The following is a 20754-nucleotide window of genomic DNA, read 5'->3' on the forward strand; positions in this document are numbered from 1 at the left end:
AAACTTAAATTGGAATCAGTAATAGTTGAGTCTATCTCAAGTCCTTCTGGGCGTTGCATACATCCGCATAAACTCAACATACCCATGCACTGCAAATAGTGTAGAGTATAATAAATTTACTTTGCAGCGCCTGATATATATCGAATAATATGCGCCTATGCAAAATACGGGAATTATATGCGACTCAGTTGATTTTTAATTCGATTGAAATTTATTCATTCTATGTCTACTTTCCGCAAAGATAATTCTATCAAATATGGCAATCGGTTTGCTCGTGCCCATAATTGGGCGTACAATAATTAAACAACGTGTTATCTCCTGATATATTAAGTAATCGATTAACGGGATTCGTGATGCATACGAATTTTAATTAATTAATTTTTGTCTTTTCTATAATCTTTAAAGGTGTTAAAGAAAAGTCTTTGACATGATCCTCGTACGAAGAGTGGAAAGCGGATGGCCTGCGAGGGATTTGCGGAATGCCATCGCGAAAATTTTACACTTTCAAATTCTACTGATGTCGGTCAAGTTAATCCTTTAATCCGATTTCGATTTCGACTTTGGCCTTAGACGAATACTAGGATCTATCTTATATGTCAGCGTTAAGCTAATCAAGTGCTTTAAGACATTGTGAATTTGATTTTTCGCATTCTTACATTCTTACTTTTGGCACACAAGGCACTTGTTATTTAATGGATAAGGTTTATCGTTTATTACCTTATGGTTCACATGGTTGTAAGTTTCGATACTTTTTTAAAACTACTCTATAAAAACATTTTAACTGTAAAAAGCAACTTTTGCAATATTTTTTATGAACATTTTCTATTCTAGGTATGGGAATATAATCAGTGCCCTACATGACTAGAGTTATATATATATATATATATATATATATATATGTATATATACATACATGAATGTTAATCTATTAAGCAAACGCTTTTAAATTTTGTAATATAATTATTTGTTTATATCTGTGCGTATCACTGTATTTAAAGAAATATTTTAATTAATTAATATCAACTGTAATAAGCATTAAAGTTCATTAATTATAATTTGTAAAATTTAAGCAACTACATCTGTCTATGCAACCCACAACACATACGTCAAGAAAGATATGTAAATTTATTACACATTTCTGTTTATTTATTTTTCATTTATTTATTTATTTATTTTTGCTTTTGTTTAAGTTTTGACCAGCAGTCAAACGGTCATTCATTTACGCGCCTTTAGTGCTTCTTATTCATCACCGCCGTGGTTTGTTCGTTCATTCATGTTTCTTAACATATTTCAATTGACTTCATTATTATTGTTGTTCTTCTTGTTGTTATACATAAGTTTTTCCTATAGTAATTTTTCCAATGGATACACTTGGCTTTGTTTTTGTTTGTTTTGCTAGACTTGTGTGTATTTTGATACTTCTTCACTGCACATTACACACCATGCACAACACCATCTCCATCGTCACTATGACAATCATCATCATCATCATCATCATCATCATCATCATCATGATCATCATTGCCAGCATTATTTGCTTCTTGCGTTGTTCCGATGATAAGCGCGTTTTATTATAGTTTTAAACGCGGTCGAGAGCGTTACATATTTACCGCTCGGTCTCTCTTGGTTTTATTAAAAAAAAAAAAAAATAAAAAAAAAAAAATAAAACAAAACAAAGAATATCCTTACCGTTCAGGATCAATGTGTTAAAATGATGTCCTAAAACAGTTAGAGTTATTTACGTTTATCACTAATTAATGCATTAAAAAAAAAAAATTAAATTCATTATATATACATACATATCTATATATATATATATATATAATTGTTGTCGCACCAAATGAAAGATAGCGATACATACAAGTATATATGTATATATATATAAAGAAAAACTTGCCTACCAACCTACATACGATTATATAGGCCTGCTCTTGTAATGGATCGTAGCATGTGTTCAATGCCGGTTTTTAAAAATTGTGTCAATTCTAAGTGGAACATGTTTATTTTTTTTGTTTGTTTTTATTTTGTGTATGTGTTAACAGGTTGTCCAGCATTCAGCAAGTGGATGTGATCCAGATTTTATATTTGAGATTTTTTTTTTTTTTTTTTTTTTTTTTGTATATACATATACACATGCTTACAAATATGTATGTTAAACCTTTCTTTTTCCCCTAAGCTATCATTGTGAATAGCATGAATGCATCATGAACACTCCGGTGTATGCAATTTAATTCGAATAATTATATGTGCCGGCAATTAGCTTCTCCAGGAATCTTCAGTTCACAAGAATATGGTGAATAATTTTATCAAAAATGCGTAAGTCACCAGAGTTTTAAGCATTTCTTCGAGCCATCGAAGAAGGCAATCTTTGCCTAAATCAATTATTATATTATTTTATTTACACTTTATAGCAACAATAGGCATTCGTGTTATCCATGAGCACTTCTTTTGTATTCAATATTCTTGTTCCTTAACACACGATGTCATGGAATCACATTATGCTTCTCTTTAAATGTTTCCTTGAATCGTTAAATTATCAAAGCTATTCCACCGTTTATTGTTTGCATTTCTTGAAGTCTCAGATGAGTCAACTTTTTTTAACGTTTCCAATTTCACTACTATTAACTACGAGACACCTGTCTATATTATTTCCAAAATACCCAAATTTATTGTACACCACTTTCTTTTTCTCCCCCATTTCCTGCGTATCCTTTGAGGTTAGGTTATGACAACAGAATTCACTTTAGAGATGCTTTTCGCATGCATTACTTTTGCCTATTGTGCGTTAATGCGAAAGGTTTGGGAAAAAAAAAAAAAAAAAAAAAAAAAAAAAGAATATGAATAAATTTTTTTTGTAATATTATTATTAAGTCATAATCAGGGGATGTATGATTCCTGTAATGCATTGTCGGCGGCAAAGAAGTGAGGAAATAGGAAAGCGGCCGCATGCCAGTGGGTGTCAGGTCAATCGCTAAATGTTCTGCCTTTACCGACTGAATCCTCACTATAAAGATGACCAAGCCGTACAGTGAACCCGCCCGTATATTGTTGGTAATTGTGGTTTTCATCTATTTGGGTCTTTATGTTATTAGATGCACAAGCAAAATAAAGTTAGCAATTATGAGTTCCCTAGGCACTGGCCAACTACATTTTTGTTGTCACTTGTCTAAGATAATTCTATGATTCCAATGATTTGTCTTTAAAATAGACAAGCACTTCCTGAGAATGACATGGCATTCATAATTTTGTTAATGAAATTCGAAAATGAGATCAATCGGCTGAAAGAACTATTCACGAATTCATGACAAAGCATATAATCATGGTCTTAGCTGCGAAATCGTCCAACAGCATGAGTCCATTCGTACAGTGTTACGTGTCAAAACAGTCGATGACATTTTAAGAAGGATAATGTCTTGACATTGATTGCATTGATATAATCCGATCTCCGTTACTCTCCTAAATGCCGATTAAATCTGATTAAAATCGTGTTGTGATCGTCACATCTCTTCGAATATGCGCAAAAAGTTATTTCGTTGAGTTAATAATTCAGAATCGTGTTGATATTATAATTTGTCGAAGCTCTTATTGTATATAGTGGCAAAGTGGGACTCATCGATGAACCTATCGAAGCCATTTTCAATCTTGATTAAAACCCGGCTTAAGAATTAAACAATTCCGTTATTAACACTAGATTTACCGCAGCCGTCAATTTGATCGGTTATTGTGATTTCAAGGAAGTCGACAGATATCTTTAAATGTCATATATAATCAACTGTCAACTGTCTAATGCATGTCTGAAGGCCGGGTAAACTCGGTTAACTAAAATTTGGTGCAAACGTTTCGCGATCGATTAGGAATTTATGGTCACGAAATGGGCGTGATCTGAACGCTCGACGTCGATAATTTTTTTCAATTTTCATTTATAACTTTCGATCCATGTGCTGGCATTATTGAAGAACATGTTCGAAAACAGGTGCGAAAACGGTCTCGATCGATTAAGTAATACCTCGACAATCAGCGATTAAATAGCTTATTTAGGATTTATATACTACGATTTTTGATACTATCTTCTACTATTTAATGTATACCTTTTTTGACTGTCTCCATAAAAATGGGTATAAAGTAGTAGCGTTTGCATGTATTTTGATTATTGTTTCTTGTTTCAATAAAGGTATTTATAGCGAACATTTGGTTCAATATATATGTATATGTATAATCGAAATATTTTCCATCATCAATATCGACAACTTATTTTCACGTTACTGGCAACATGTGGATACCGTATCGAAAGAATGATATCCGTTTGGCAGCGATGCACTGCTTCAACTTTGCGGAATCGCTGCATCGATCTGAACAAGCGGTAAGCAGAAGGCGCTTTGTCTGATAAGAACACTGGTTGCTTACCATTCGAGCTGGAATAATGCCGCCTTGACAACTATTGCAAAGTGCGGCCAAGCGTTGTCAAACAGGAAGCTGACTTTGCGCCTGTTAATCGCAATTGCTGATCTTTTTTTCGCAACAATACATCGATCAATTTGTTCAATTGACGTCAGTTGACATCTGCAGTAACAATTTCAATCGGCTTTAACCGCTCGAAATACGTTGCACTTTGCTGCACAGCAAAAACTTTATAGCCATGATCGTTCTGCTTTGATGTCAATATGGATGGCCCTCTTGGACTGACACATGATTTTTTTTCAGTTTTCATCGCCAGTCGCAACACACCACAGAAAACTCTTCTGTTTTTGTCTGTCAAGCAATGAAACCGCGTTGTTGCAATGAATTCATAGGATAACTGCTTTCCCTCCTTTTGGAACCATCGCATCGCATGTCAACGTTTAGAAACAGTTGCTTGATCAACTGCTAAGTCGTTCAAAAGTCCTTTGAGAGTTAAGTCATTGTCAAGTCATTGTTTTCGAACTTTTTCTTTTGGTCCTCCGGGCGATTCTTTATCACCACGTTTAAGCCCTTCAAACCAAAACCAAACAATGCGGATATAATGGAGTAACATCGCCATAAGTTGCTCTAAGTGTTTGGTGAGCTTCGTCTGTAGATGCCGTCAAATCACAAACAATACGAAAGCAATGAATGTCGAAAATGAAATTTTGAACGTTCGATGATTATCGCCCGTATACACTGAATAACTGGACGACTGGAAGACTGGAAGACTGGAAGACTGGTACACTTCTCTCGTGAGAAAGGTCAAAATCATCGAATTAAACTGTTGTCTACATTGATACTTTGCATTAATTTGCCATTTTCGTTAATAAGGATGCGTATAATTGATCAAGATACATGCAATCATCTGTTACAAAACATCCGTAAATCGAAATATTAAGCAAAACTAGTAAGAGAAGAACGCAGCGCCATGTTAACTGTGAACATGAACAGTGCTTTTGCAAGCTATCGTTTACTGCTAGTTATTACAAATCAAATGAAAGAATTAATATGCCAGCTTATATGTGTATGTATGTATATAAATAAAAAAAAAAAAAAAAAAAAAAAATGTTTTTCTTTTTTTTTTTATTATTTTATTTTAAGTAAATAACAATAATGAAATATTTGAACATGTTTACTGTTGTGTTGTTGTTGGTTAAGCAAACATTAGACCGTTATTTATCTATCAGTCGCATAATAACTCTTTCACATAATCGATGTGTAAATATAACGTTTAACATGTTTGTCATTTTTATGCTGATAAATGTTCAGTCAGTTAGTCAGTCCAGTCAGTTATGTTGATGAGGAGAACTGAGGACAGATCCGTTTTAGTTTATTTGTTTCTCTTTCGTAATCTTATGGGTTAAACCCATTGAATCAATTGATTTTGAATCGTTAAGGGCATAAAGGAAATTCAATATTTGTCGAATGACTTTTATTCTATGCGATAACAGTTAACTTAATTGGCCTGATTACAGTGTTGATGAACTGTTTTCTTACAAATTCAATTACGATTGCATTCTCTTCTTCTTAAGCTTATGGGATAGGATTATCTCTTAATGCGATATTCGCAACTCTTGCCCAAGGAAATATAATTGTAATATTGTTATGTTCAATGTTATGTTCAGTGCAACATAAATGGATTCACATTAAGTTAGATTCAGTTAAGCTTGTGATTATGATATTAACGGTTGAGGTAAAATTTTCTACTTTAATAAGAAATTTTATTCGCTTTAATAATCAACATTATGATGCTGATAGACAATGTCCCTACATCAATTGTGGCGGTGCAGGTACGCAGAAGCGTTTAACATAGACTCATCCTTTTTATTATTCTGATCGAATCTGAATCAGGTTAGTCTGAATTGATCTAAGACTGTCTGTCCGTTTGTCCATGTCAATTTGGGTTTAACCTACAGCTCCGCAATTTTTTAAAATATTTTGATGAAATTTGTTACAGTGACGTGTTTTGATTCAACGATCAACGCTATTGAAAATGGTTCGGATCGGTCCACTTTTTCGAGCACTCCTCATAAAATGTCTTATATTGAAAAATGCATAATAATTATAAATAAATGATAATTAATTTGACGTTGAAACATTTGGCTTGGCTGAGGTAATTTTTTGAACATCTCTTATGTAACCGTTTCTACGAAAAGTTTTTTATCTTATTTATCTTTATATGGTGAAAAGGTGTAATTTTCATATAGTATTTCATATAGTAAATTAATAAAGAAACCGGCCTTAGCTAATTTGGACCACGTAAACCTATTTTTTGGATACCAAAACATATTAGTATTTTCAGGACATGTAAACCGTTATATGTCGAAAAGGCCTACTTGTTAAATTTGTATGGCATAAAAATTAATTGGTTCAAATTCGAAACGCACGAAATCTACTTCTTGGAACCATATTCCATATAAGATTTCTCACGAATAGTAAGTTCTTCAGAAAAATGTTTAATTTTTAATATTTTATAATGAAAATTGGTCGTAGAAATTATGATGTAGCGACTTTCTTCGCCCTATAGACAAGGGTTATCATGAAAAGAGTGCGCTTATATATATATATATAGAGAGAGAGATAGAGAGTCTAAATAATGAAATTCTTAGGAATCAAATTAAATTTGCTAAGTTTTGGTCAGACCCTGCGATATTTTGGCCATCCTTTAACAGGCGGGCTTCCATGGAAAGTATGTTCTTGCACGAAAATAATGTGTGCACTCGTATTGGCCAAGTCGAGTGAAAACTCTTCGGCGAAATGGGTATGTAGGGTATCTAAATGTCAGTCTTGCCCGACTATAATGTCCCTATTCGTTGGATATCATAACTGGCATAGCAAACCTATCAATAATTCGAAAGAAATGCTCAATAATGGTTTATGCGTATATTTTAATTAAGTACGACCTTAATTTTCTTGAATTTCATTATATTGAATTAATTAAAAAAAAAAAAAAAAAAAAAAAAAAAAAAAAAAAAAAAAAAAAAAAACATTTTCCTCCTATGTTAAGAAAGAGTAACAACCCATTGCCGCATATAGTGGTACAAGCGATAACAAAACTAACCCGAATAGTTAATTAATGAACACACGCCCATAGTTAAAAGAAAAAGATTGTTACGAGTTTTAAGATTCGTAAGTGATTTTTTCCTAAAAAATTGCTTGAAACCCTTCCTTTTAGACAGCGCGAAAATTTAACCAAAGTAATGAGCTTCGATTACGCGTTCTCAGAAAGATCAACGTTTACAATCTTTTCTAAATTGCTAAACAAATGGTTAATCTTCATGTGCCACATATCCTCACAAGCGAACGTTTAAGCCTTTATTTAGTTTTGTTTTTGTTTTGCTTTCACCAAAAAAAAAAAAAAAAAAAAAAAAACAATTCAATGGGTATACTTTCTATAAGAAAAACGACAACAGTAACATGAACGTCAACAGCAATAGCAACAGCAACAGCAATAGCAATAGCAACAGCAACAGCAATAGCAATAGCAATAACGGCGACAACGACAAGAAGAACAACAGAAAAAGCAACACAAAATTGGCATATTATTGATTCTGTTCAGTCTCAGTTATACAGAATGGGGAAAAATTAATACTTTTAAATAATGGTCATTATGCCCATTTAGAAGATGTTGCTTAGACATGCCTCCATCCATGTATATACGAATATATGAAGTAAACGAATGCTGGCATACAGTTATGTTTTGCTAACCATTCACTTTATTAAAATTTCCCATAAGCATATGAAAACAAATCAAGGTCACTATGTAAAGTTTTGTTTTTTTTATGGACTATTTAATTTTTATTTTTTTTTATATTTTTTCGTTGCTAAGTAGAAGAACAGGTTCAACATGCATATGCAGGTTGCAAAAAATCGCTTTGTGATACGTTAAAGCCATAGCGAGATACGTACACTTCTTCCTCTTATTCCTTTTGTAAAACTTAAAAGCGCGAAATTCAGGAATGCAGGAAAAGCCTACTATGGAATGCCGCTTTCATCCATTTTATGCTTGTTGTTGTAATATCGGTCACAAACAATATCATTCCTTTGTTCATCGATGACTTCATATACTTATAAGCCAGCACTTGAAGGTCAAAATTTTCGCATACTTTTCTTAGCAGATTTGCAAGACGATATAATCGTAATTTGTCGATGAATGTCGAGAATTTTTTTCTCTTCGTAATTTCATAGTCAGAACACACTGTACTTGCCAAATAAGTTTAAAGAAGGCAAGGAAAACTTGCCAGCTGAATTATTCAATTCATATCTTTAGGCGACAGGAAACCGCATACCACGATATATTTTCATTGTCATTGATTTCATCGGATCATAGTTCAGATGAAATGATTTCTCATAAAAGGGATAACAATATTTTATTCTACGAAATGAGAATTTGATTTGTCGACCTGTCCGTTGAGTAGAGAATAAGGTTCAGGTCAGGAAAGATGATTTTCGAAGAAAAATAAGAAAATGTATTTTTTGCAAAGTCATATCCGTGGTCCGTCCCGGTACACTAATCGCCTAATGCATGACTGTCTATGGCATTGTTTCAACACTTCATATATATCAAAAAGTCTTTGAGTTGTCGTCGTAAACTATTCATAGAATAATCTAACCTCCTATAAATCCATTTATAGGAATCATAAATATATAAATAAAGTGAAAATTTTCATCATCTTAATATAGGTCTATATATGTCCGTTGCATTTTTCTAGAAAACTTCTGATATATCTTATCCTTAGTTCAATTCTAGAGAACAATTTTGAAAGAAATTCTGTTCCATTCAGACATATGCATACGTTTGGGGAATTACTTCAGATAGTGACGGATTGATATACTTTCATCATTTTTGTTTAATTTTCCTTCAAAATTGTTGATCGAAAACGGTTTTTGGATGAATTAATCAATCGCAAGATCAGCTCATTTCGTCTGTACCTCGCTGCGCCTTGAGGATTGACCGCAACGCAGTATATTCTAAAATCGTATCAAATTTTAAATCGCAAGTTTTTAAAAAGTCAAAAACATTTCAGGTAGTGGCCTTTCCCAAAATGGACGAAAATATTCGATAGCCGTTAACGAGACTCTCAATAAAAGAAAAGACTAAAAAAATTTTATTTTATTACAAGTATAGAAGAAAGATTCTAACGAATAGGTATTTACAACTGGGAAAAAAAAGAAGAAACGCATTGTCCGAAAATATGCTTAACATTTCATGAAATTCCATTTTTTTTTCTAAATCTTGTAAAATAGCTGCAAAGAAAGAGAAAAACTTGAAAATTCCGAGAAAAGAGAGATGAATAGAATTGACCTTAGGATCTTAGGGTGAGTCTATTTTACATACTGATGTGATTGGTAGTGAACACGTGCTCCTTGACTGACGTCTATAGATCATATATGAAATCTGACGCGATACACTTCACCCGATATAAATATATAAAATTCTCGGGGAAAAATGTTAGTGTGTTCTATCGGCTTAGTATGCAAATAATTACGACGAACATGATTGTCCAAAAATATGCTCTTGCACTTTCATGATGGTTAGGGGAGTATATCGTATCGAAACGTTGCTTATAGTCGAAAATTATCATTGAATTGAACAAATATTTATTTACTTGAACTCAATTATTTGTAGTCTACCTTTGGTTGGAATTTTCAAACAAATGCATTACAAATGCACTACAATTATTAATAGGCATGCATGCATAGTAAACTCTTGAGCATTATGAAAAATGTTGTTTACATAAAAGTTGGCATCGACGTGCGTCGTATTATAACTTCTTGTATCAACAAACACAAATCAAAGGTATTAAAACTTGTTTACTTGGTTTTAAACAAACCGTTAACTTGTAAACATACAATGAATCAATGAAAATAAAATGGGAAAAAGTCAAACGCATTGGCGATTGTTGCTTAAGTTGCTTACGTTGAGTGAAAAAGAAGAGAAGACCTTTCTCAATACAGTTTATGGCTTATCGCTTATTGTTAATCATCATTGAAGGTCAGGTTATTTAATCGATTATTTAAGAAAACCTAATACACTCAGCTTAATTATCTCATCAACGTTTCTCAATGGATTTATGGGACATTCACTCACTCATTCGCGTACAGGCAGCAACAAAGAAGAAATATTACGATTTGTATATATTTGCATACACACACACACACACACACACACAAACACCCATTGAAAATGAACATGCACGCGCTAACGTGAATTAGAAAATAAACAGCAGAGATATTTACACATACGCGATGAGATGCGAGATATAAAAGCTTATGCAACTTAAGGCAAATAATTGTCTTTGGTTTGTTAATTTTTTTTATTTTTTTTTTTTTCTTTCTCATTAACTAATTTATTTAAACTTTTCATTACGATTGTATTTACTTAAAAATAAATTTTGTTATATGTAAACCTTGTCAATTCGTATCGAATATTTCATAAGGCAAAGTGAAGTGTATCAAGTCATGACCGATTTCTTTTTTTTTGTTTTCTTTCTCAACAATTTTAAGAGAATGACAAACAGTATGATACGAATACGGATGCTGCGGAAGAATGAAAGCTCCGTTTAGATATGGGAATAAGTCGTCGGTTAGAAACAGCGTTAATTAGAAAAGCAAGCCCGGTTAATATAGCGGGTGAGCTTTCTAGTATATTGCCTTGTGAGACTGTCAAGGATATTCACAACTTAATTGTTCACCTTAATGAATTCTGTGATCGGCTACGCTAGGCACATTGCAAGCTGACTGGGAAGAAGCTGAGCTAACTTAAAAAAAAATTTTATTGGTTCGTAATATGCTTTACGAGTTAATTTGACAGGTTAGATTGCGTAAGAGGGGCGTATGTTTAGCTATTGGGAATATTATAGGTTAAGTAACGAAAAAGTTGCTTTTTAGCTCAGAAATGTCTGATAGCTCGTTCATAACTGACAACATCAGTTCACAATTTAAAGCATTTGAAGGAATTGTTTCAAAATTATTGCAAATATATGTCACATAATAGCGAAAAAAAATAAATAAATAAAAAGTTCATTGAAGGCAGTGTTAATGGTAACCACATTAATAGCCGCATTCTGGAATTTATTATATTTTTTGTAGTACAACAACAACATCGCTTAATTGCCAATAAGAGGCAATAAAACTTATTATTATTATTAATTTCGCAAGAGAAATAAATTCTAAGACTAAACTTTTAAAGCACTAGCATCTAAGGCTATCGGCTTTTATTAAAAACCGTATCGCACTTGAGATTCGAACCCACGACCATTGAGTTGCTAGTCGAAATTCCTCGCCTTCGGCCTCTCAGGCGGATACAGATAGCATAAAACTTAATTTGTGATTGTAGATGAAATTTTAAAATAGTAATCAAAGTCTAAATCGAGTCGGATTAAATTTCATGAATGTATTATAAAGACTTTGGAAATTTAATGAATTTCCTATGGCAATAGTAGCTCGATCATCACAGAGTATTAATGCATAGATGCATAACAAGATTCAAATCCGAAGCCCTTGTGCATTCATTGAATCCTGTGGAAACTGCCAAGATCCAGATGAACAGCCACTTGCTTCAAAGGTGTCTTGGCTATGAGGCGATTAGGCCTACTTTCTACAGTGCTTTCTTCGAGGATTTCAAAGCGCTCTCCTTGATTGATCATAAGAATTTTGAGTAACTTTTTATACCCACCACTGAAGAATGGGGGTACGTTCAGGTTGTTTTTTTTTTTTTCATAACGTTTTCAACACCCAAAAGGAAGCTTCAGAAACCCTACAAAGTATGTATATTCTTGATCAGCGTGAAATTCTGAATAGATGAAGCCACGTCTGTACGCCTGTACGGCATTTGTTGTTGGCACTCTCTGTTGATCGTAAAAATGAAGATATCAACTTAAAATTTGGCAGAAAATTTGGAAGTTTTCGCAAGCAGGTTGGCATTGAAAATGGGTCAAATTGGTCAGAGCAGAAGCCTGTAGTGAAGCGTAAACGGAACGCCATTCCGTTATTCTTAACAAAAACTTGTGGGTTTTTACTTAATACTCGGAAATTATTAAACACTCTCCTATGGTACGTGTAAAAATAGAACTAATCGGCCATGCCCACCCAAAGTTACAAGTGATGAAATTTTATTTTTTTCACTTTTTAAACGTTTTATGCGTTCATTTATCATAAGGCAAATAAGACAAAATGTTAAAAAACTATTCCACAAATGAAGATATATTGTCTGCCTAAAAATGGGTTAATTCGAAAGTGAATATGATAGGACAGTGCGACCTGGGGGATTAATTTCTTCTAAATAATACCAGCGATATGGGTATCAAATAAAAGAACTTGGAGAGTAGAATGCGAAAAGTAAAGTGATGGATGGGCGAGATTCGGCTTCCGCCGAGTGTAATCTTCTTCCTTATTTTATGATAACTTGGACCAAGTGTTCTCTATGCGTATATGTATATGATATCGTGATCAGCTTATTTTTGGTTTAAGTGAAATTATCAATGACAGCTCGGTTTGCCGTCGTAACTTCTGCCGTATTTAACCTAATCTTTGTTGATTCGCTTACCTTAAGTGACCTTGTTTTGCGTATGAATTGATAAATCATTTCCGTCTAACGAATGGAATTCAACTTTAATAAATAGTAGTATGTAGTTGTACAGTTTCTTTTTACTACTATTTACTCCGTTTCTGTGCAAACTTCTCATTTAGTTTAGTTTATAGGTAAGAAAGGTAATCAAAAAGAATTTTTATTCATTTACAACAGAAAATATTTAACTTTATTTGCAAAGGGAAAAAAATCTTTTGTAATCGATTTACGTGGTTTTACACTAACCTTCTTTCTTATGTTAATATTTGTAGATGAGCTATGTCAACCGCAAGCTTAACAACAATAGCAACAATGCAATAACAACAAAAATAATAACGATAACAATAGTCGGTGGCAGCTGTTATTATTGAAAAACAAAAGAATCTTTAAAAAAAATGCGCCAATAACCATAGCTAGAAGAAGAAGAAAATTTTGCAGAATAATACCAATCACAAGCGTAGAGCAAATGTTTTATGGAGAGTAAATAAATGTAAACTAGAAATAAGATAGAGAGAAAAAAAAAAAAAAAAGTAAGTGTAAAGTTGATAGAACTTAATAGAAAAACGGTGGCCACACAAAAATGGAAATCAACCAAGAAAAGCATCAAAAGTTGCACTATTTTGTCTTTGTGCTACTGGCGGTGTATTATCATCAATGTTTAGGGGAACCTATTATAACAACGAGCACCGATAACCCGCAACCAATAGTCGCGGCTTCAGAGGCAACTTTGTTAACGACACCGCAACTACAATTTGATCAGGCTTCCGTTGCTGTCATACATGATAGCGAATACAATGAAGCGAACGATTTAATTCCAGATAATAGCGATATTAATGACGTAGTGCCACCACTAGCGGGCATTAAAGTCAATAAATTGAAATTGACAAAGAATCGTTATAAAATTATAGCAATTAGTACGAATTGTACGCGTGACTTGTTTGAAATCCGCCTTGAATTGAATCGAGCCTTTCACGGTCTTATGTATGCCAAAGATTTTGCGCATGAATGTCGTGCCAGAGGGAAAACTGAGAATAATATTACATTACGCTTGCCAACATCAGGATGTGGCGTTCGTGTCGAGCCCCGCCAAGATGGTACAATGGAGTTGTCTGTACGCGTTATGCTACAAATTGAAGAAAAGCTCAGACAATCATCGGACATATTAAGGACTATACGCTGTAAATTACCATTGAATGCAATGGGCTTAACCCTGATAACGCCAAGAGAATCTCATGGCTACACGGGATTTAGGTATGTTTGTTACTTTATGAATATTGATTAAGATAAATTATTTCTACGTGCAATTTTCTTCTATATATCATATATCACTTATTGCGAATGTTATGATTATTGCGATAGAATTTTAGTGACATAAAATCGAATTAAATATGTTGCGGGGAGAATTGAAAAAATTGCATGCAATGATTATTTAGGAGAATGTAAGAAAAATGTTTCAAATATAAAGAGACAATAAAATCTTAGGAATTTTTATTGCTTCTGCTATTAATGGCAGTGCAAGTGCTGTTTTATTACCAACCATTTATTTAATTACTATATTTTTCGTTCTCATTATATGTGTTTGGCGGAAATTCTCTTTATTGTTTCCTGTTATAACGTCACATGATATGAAAAGTTTGTTTTTAAATGAAAGCAAAAATTTCGTACATATGTACGAGAACACTCCATACACTGGATAACAAGTATAACTTGCTTTCTTTTCATTGTTTACTTCATATTAAAGACCTTCAAATTCGATCTTCGCCAAATCCTTCTTCAATAAATTACGATGGATATATTGTATGAAAAAATCCGAAGCATCATTTTCATACTTAACATCACTTATGTGTACTGGACTTCACTAAGTTTGCATGAATGTATGAAACATAGAGAAGAAGTTGAGATCTAACAAGCCTTTTATTATGCTGATCGATTCAAAATCACTTTCCGAATCGTTTTAATCGTTTGTCTATCCGTCTGTCCGCTTTGTTTTGTTGTCTTCACTCTTGATACATTTTGATGAGATTTTGCATACTGACGCGTTTTAGACGAAGGATCATTTTTTCAACTAATTCCCATGGAATACGTCATTTTGAAAAGTCGTTGTATGAATTAATGTAGCGTGATGTAGGATATTTAATGATGATCTGTGTCCCATTATAGTGTAAGAAAATTATATCCGGCCGAATTTACGGAAATCTTCCATCTATCCATTACCGCTATCCTATCTACACCTATCCATATCGGACGTCTTGAGAATTAACACATTCATCTTATCGCATTCTAATCTCCAAGTCTTTTTATTTGACATCGAATGGATTGTGTCCGCCGCCTCATTTCTCGTGAAGAATGTATAAAGTAGTTTTCAATCTTCCGTTCTGTTTATCTTATGGGTAATAAGCATAAAATGTAAAAAAAATGAAAAAAATTAATTTAATCACTGCGTGGGTGTGGTTGATTTTTTCGATTTTTTTGATATCAAAAGTAGGGTCACCCCAGACTTGATAACCCAGATCCCAGACAACCCGTGACTTTTTTTAGTGGATGAATAAATAAATATTTTACATATTAAATTCTTATCGTTTGTCCGCCTATTTAGAAATCGGTTTCAATACTTCCTCCCTCTCGTGAAAGTCGTGTTTCTCCATACATTCTAAACTCTGATGTTCTGAAGTTATTGCAACAGTGATGCTCTCTAAATCGTGGTTTTTACTTAACCCGACACGCTGGCAGCTTATTATGGTATTGGGCAAGAACTCATATCTTATAGTTGCTGAAAAAGTCTTTTAATTGATATTCTGTGTCATCATCGATACGCTCTCAATTTTCTCCTCACTGCATGCATGCCCTATATTCTATCGACAAGAGAGCGTATGGCAAATTTCTTTGACTGAAACTGAAGCGCATTGCAAACGGTGTTTAAACTGTTTACTGTTTTATAATTAAATGGAACATGAAAAGGCAAAAGAAGTAAGAGCAAAAGCAAAGCAAACGCAGTCGAAGTTAAAGCGACCTCTCCTTCCCCACTACCTTATGTTCTTGAAACGACTTTTTCTGCAACTAGTTGGCATTCTATTGTGACGCGAGGCAGTAGAAATGATTTGATTTTGTAGATTGCAATATTTTCAAGATTTTCTCTACGATTGTTAACTACATGCCGTTCTCTCCGTATTCTTTCTTTTCAATTCCAGAAATGGTCGGATGCAAACTAAAACACATAATATAACAGGCGATGGTAATCTTAGGCAAGCAACCAGAACAACAACATCATCTGATGTGAAACCTCAACTAAATGAATTTGATACGACTATACAAAATATGACGGTGACAAAGTCTCAAACACAACAACAACAACAACAACAGCAGCAGCATAGGCATAGTAATGGTTATCACTATCATCGAAGTTCGTCAACGACACCGCGTGTTCGTATTTGGCTTGAATTGGGCGGCCCTGATGGTTCCGGTTCAGTTGTTGTAGGTCAAGCAACAACACTTACAGTGCGTGCCATAGTGCCCGGCAGTATGGGTGTACGTATAGTTGATTGCGCTGCTTTAGACGGTTTAGGCGAATCGACACAACAACTCTTAGACGAGAGAGGCTGTCCTATAGACGAACAGGTGAGTGTGCTTAAAAGTTTTTTTTTTTCTCTTTTTTTTTTCCTTTCAATTCTTAAACATCGTTGACGGCAGTTTATGTGCATGTGTAATGAAAGTGAAAGACTAAGATTAGAATAAAATGAAATCTCACCGATCGATATAATAAGTTTTTCGTAGCGTTTATCAGTGAGATTAGAGAGAGAGAGAGAGAGAGAGAGAGAGAGAGAAATGCACAACCTCGAAAGACATATGGACGGATGAAAGGAAAAGTTAACATGGCTAATAATGTTTATTAATACTTTATGACGCATTTTAAAGCAAGTAAAAGAAAGACAAAAGGACAACCAATCAGACTGACTAATACTATTATCATTATTAACTGGAAGGACTGGATATAAAAATGCCCTCCTCTCGCTGCACATCATAAGTCTTCTTGTCTTGCCTTGAGTAACAAAGGATATGTTTACGCCTAACTCGCTCACTTCTTCCCATCCGATTATCTAAATGCTAAAATCGCGTATCCTATATGTTCGACTTAACTCGCATCATGTCATTGTATTTAAGATTTAATTTATTCTTTTGTTTTCATATTTTCTTGGCATAATTATGCAAATGATGGTGTAAAACAAACACTTGTAAACTTTCGCAGAGAACTTGACAAAAACTCCAAACTTTACATACAATTTATACTTTGGCCCATATTACAGGTTGCTTGTAGGCCAGTTATTGTGTGCGCGGAAACAAAGAAGATCGTCTTGAGGAATTTGTTCTTTTTTTACTTTTTAGTCAGAAAGTAGGTTAAAATGCAAATATTGCCTTCATTTGATTTGATGTTATATATGCTCCTATAATTTGTCTATCTCTCTGTCCGTCTGTATTTAAATGTTTTTTTTTTTTTTTTTTTTTTTTTTGTATATGCTTTACTCTTGGCTAATTGCTGTGACCTCATAACGTAGCCAACTATGCAGCACTACCGACTCTTATTTTGCCTTTACGATTCTCACTGTATTGAAGAAGCGTTAAAGAAAAAAAAAAATAAAGAAAGAAAAATAAATAAATAAATAAACATAAATTAATTATTTAAATAAAACTGTTTGTTCGTTGTCTTCGCAATAAATGTTTAATGTATTATATATAAAAGCATAAAAAATAAAATAAAAATTACAACAATAACAACCAAATATATCATAAGCTAAGACAATTTCGAATAAGAACAACAATAGCAGCAACCAGAAGAGCATAATGGAACCAAAGTGATCATAATCTTTAGCGAAATTAGTTGTTAGCGGCACTTGACGCGCTTCGTTTATTTAATTTTGTTTCGTACTTCTAATGTAAAATTACTTATCCAATGTTCTTACTCTTTCTTTCTTTTGCTCTCGCTCCCGTTTATATTCTTCCTCTTCGTTTAGGTTTTTTTCTTCATATTTTTTTTGTTCTTCTCTGTGTTATTAGCATTGTTGCAAACCAGCCATTCATTGGGTTATAATTTTACTTGTGCTCAATTCTTAATTGATTATCCAACAACAACAACAACAACAGTAAGAGCAACAAGTAACTATTAGTTAAACAATTTTAGCGCAATGCAAAAGGTGTCTTATGTAAAATGTTGCTTTTTATTCACCTGATCTGCATTTATGCTGCATACTGTTGTTACTGCTACTGCTGTAACATCATAACATCATCCTTACAGTACAGTTAGCTGGCGATCGTATAGTGCTTTTGCAGAATGAAAGTTTATTCCACGCGAACACTATTATATGCTTTAGACTTTTTTATCCCTTTATATAGCATATTAAGCATACATTTAATAACTTTAGTCCGATTTTATCTTTTTTTTTTCTTTTTATTTATATATATATATATATATATATATAGGTCAACCTAACGTTTAACAATTCTTTCATTTTCTCTCGCAGTCTCTTACTTATGATCTTCATAAGTTGAGTAATTTATTAATATATGTTATAATTAAAAAAAAAAAAAAGCTTTGCTTAAATGTTTTCATTACAAGCATTGTTCATTTTGTAATGATGTCCGTTATCTTTACGATATTAAGATAAGTAGAAGCTTAGGAGGTCATCATAATGATTAATAAACAATGTTTATGGACACACAAACACACACACACACACACACACACACACACACACACAGAGAGAGAGAGAGAGAGAGAGAGAGAGAGAGAGAGAGAGAGAGAGATAGATAGACACACACACACAAGTTCAGACACAGAATGTTCACGATTAAGTAACAGATAACTTCTGATAGAAAACATTTAGTGTACACATACAATCAATTTAATCAATTTATCAATGTAAAAAGGCGGCATTTTTATCGCGCATATAGTTAAGTGTAAACTTTATTTTACCAAACTATGCAATATTTTTGCGTTAGGCTATCGTACAATGAGATAGGACCGGTTGTCTCAATTTTTTGGAAGAATTTCATCGAATTTATCAACGATTGGTCGATTAGAGCGCGGCGCGTCTTTTTTAACCTGAAATGTCTAAAACGATTTTGATGGTAATTTGATAAAGCAGCGTTAGCGTAAACACCATGAATTTTTTTACAAGCCTACCAAGCGTTATCTTATTGATCTGGTAAAATACATGAAGAGGACATGAAGAGGAAGTTGGTCTTGCTGGGGGCGATAATCAAATTCTGTGGCCCATGTTGGAGGGTAATCCACATCGAAACATTTCGCAATTGCCAAAGAACTTGGAATTCATCGTTCGATTGCTGAAGAAGGCAAAGTGAAGATTTCCAAATTTGATATATTTATATCCCGACAACGTAATACCTTAGCATGTAAAAAGAACTTGAAATGAAAGAAATTAATTCAAGTGTACATTAATAGGATGTGTGTGAACGCATATATGTGAACTAAGAGTATAAAGTTACGATTTTTATCTCCAAGTAAAGTAAAACTAGAAAGATATATATTTGCATGCAAACAAACAAATAAACCTTTTTTTAGATGCATTTACTAAATTCGCGTACACCTCATCCACCTCGCTATGGCTATTGTCGGGATTTCATCACGATAGACGAAGACTCCATGCGATGACTTTTTACATATTTTGTCTCATACTACGGCTTGTGCTTATGAATAGTTATGAATAAATGTGTGTATAAGTGTGTTTTTGTGTGTGTGTTCGTGTGTATATGTACATTGTGAATATGTATGTAAGAAAACATTGAACTTGACACATGACAATAACTATTGTGTTTCTATTCAATTACTACTGCTTCCGTGCTTGTTTGCCGCAAGCGTACACCAATGCATCCGAATACAAATACTAGGTAACGTAATTAATACAGTTTTAACATTTTTCTTCTGCTTCTTAACTATGAGAGATTTACCATTATTTAATTATGATGTAATATAAGAAAACTGATTATCATTTAAAGTAAATAAAAAACGTAAAGGTTTTTTTTATTTTATTTATTTATTTATTTTTTTGTTTTTGTTTTTATATAACGCATATATATATATATATATATATATGTTTATACGAGCATTACTGGGTACGATATCATTCGTTTTCATTATGAATATAACTTCAGTTTTCAATAATGTTTCCGACTAAGAGAGATGCAGACAAAGGCGCAGGCGTATCATTTTTAGGTTCATTAAACCTGTCTCGTGTTATGTAAAATATATCTCAACGAATATATGAATGAGTGCATGTATTAGTTTTAACACTTTTTTTTTTTTTTGTATTTTTTTTGTATTTTGCAATCTGTTTTTATTATTATTTTACGCTTCATATGAGTAGCAAACAATTTGTTTTTTTTTTTCGTTATACTTAAATTCATAATACAGCGTAGAAATGTTCGGTACGCTTACGAATCTATTTCATTAAAGTTGTGGGTAAATTTCTGTAATTTTTTTTTTTTTATTTTTATTTTGTTTGTTTTAGTAAATATTACAACTGATGTAGAAAATTAATGCAAGGAAAAGCGAAAGTGTTAAATATTTATATATATATGTATATATATATATATATATAAAGAAAGGAAAAGTAAAAACTGAAAACGTGAAATAAGAAAATATTGTTATTGTTAGTTGCCTGCGCTTACAACGCTCGATCGCGTAATCTTCATATACAGAATTATTCTCGATAACTTTTCAAAATTTATTAATA

At 33.0% G+C, this 20754-nt stretch overlaps 1 protein-coding gene and 1 long non-coding RNA gene across 3 annotated transcripts in view; both read left to right on the forward strand.

Annotated features, from left to right (window-relative positions):
* Positions 1 to 1651: 1651 nt before the first annotated feature.
* On the forward strand, positions 1652 to 13380 carry LOC119644585. The gene is made up of 3 exons (XR_005248538.1): positions 1652 to 1727; positions 2177 to 2316; positions 13282 to 13380. It is a non-coding gene; the product is annotated as an uncharacterized LOC119644585 (long non-coding RNA).
* A 2-nt stretch (positions 13381 to 13382) lies between these two features.
* Positions 13383 to 20754, forward strand: part of LOC119644584 — a 15260-nt gene continuing 7888 nt past the window's right edge. For both annotated transcript variants that reach the window (XM_038044182.1, XM_038044183.1), the window contains exons 1-2: positions 13383 to 14260; positions 16198 to 16624. In XM_038044182.1, the coding sequence (XP_037900110.1) occupies positions 13590 to 14260; positions 16198 to 16624 (1098 nt within the window). In that variant the 5' untranslated portion in view covers positions 13383 to 13589. The remainder of the gene's footprint in view (positions 14261 to 16197; positions 16625 to 20754) is intronic.

Source organism: Glossina fuscipes, unplaced genomic scaffold, assembly GCF_014805625.2.
Source record: "Glossina fuscipes isolate IAEA_lab_2018 unplaced genomic scaffold, Yale_Gfus_2 0, whole genome shotgun sequence".
NCBI classification, from domain to species: domain Eukaryota; kingdom Metazoa; phylum Arthropoda; class Insecta; order Diptera; family Glossinidae; genus Glossina; species Glossina fuscipes.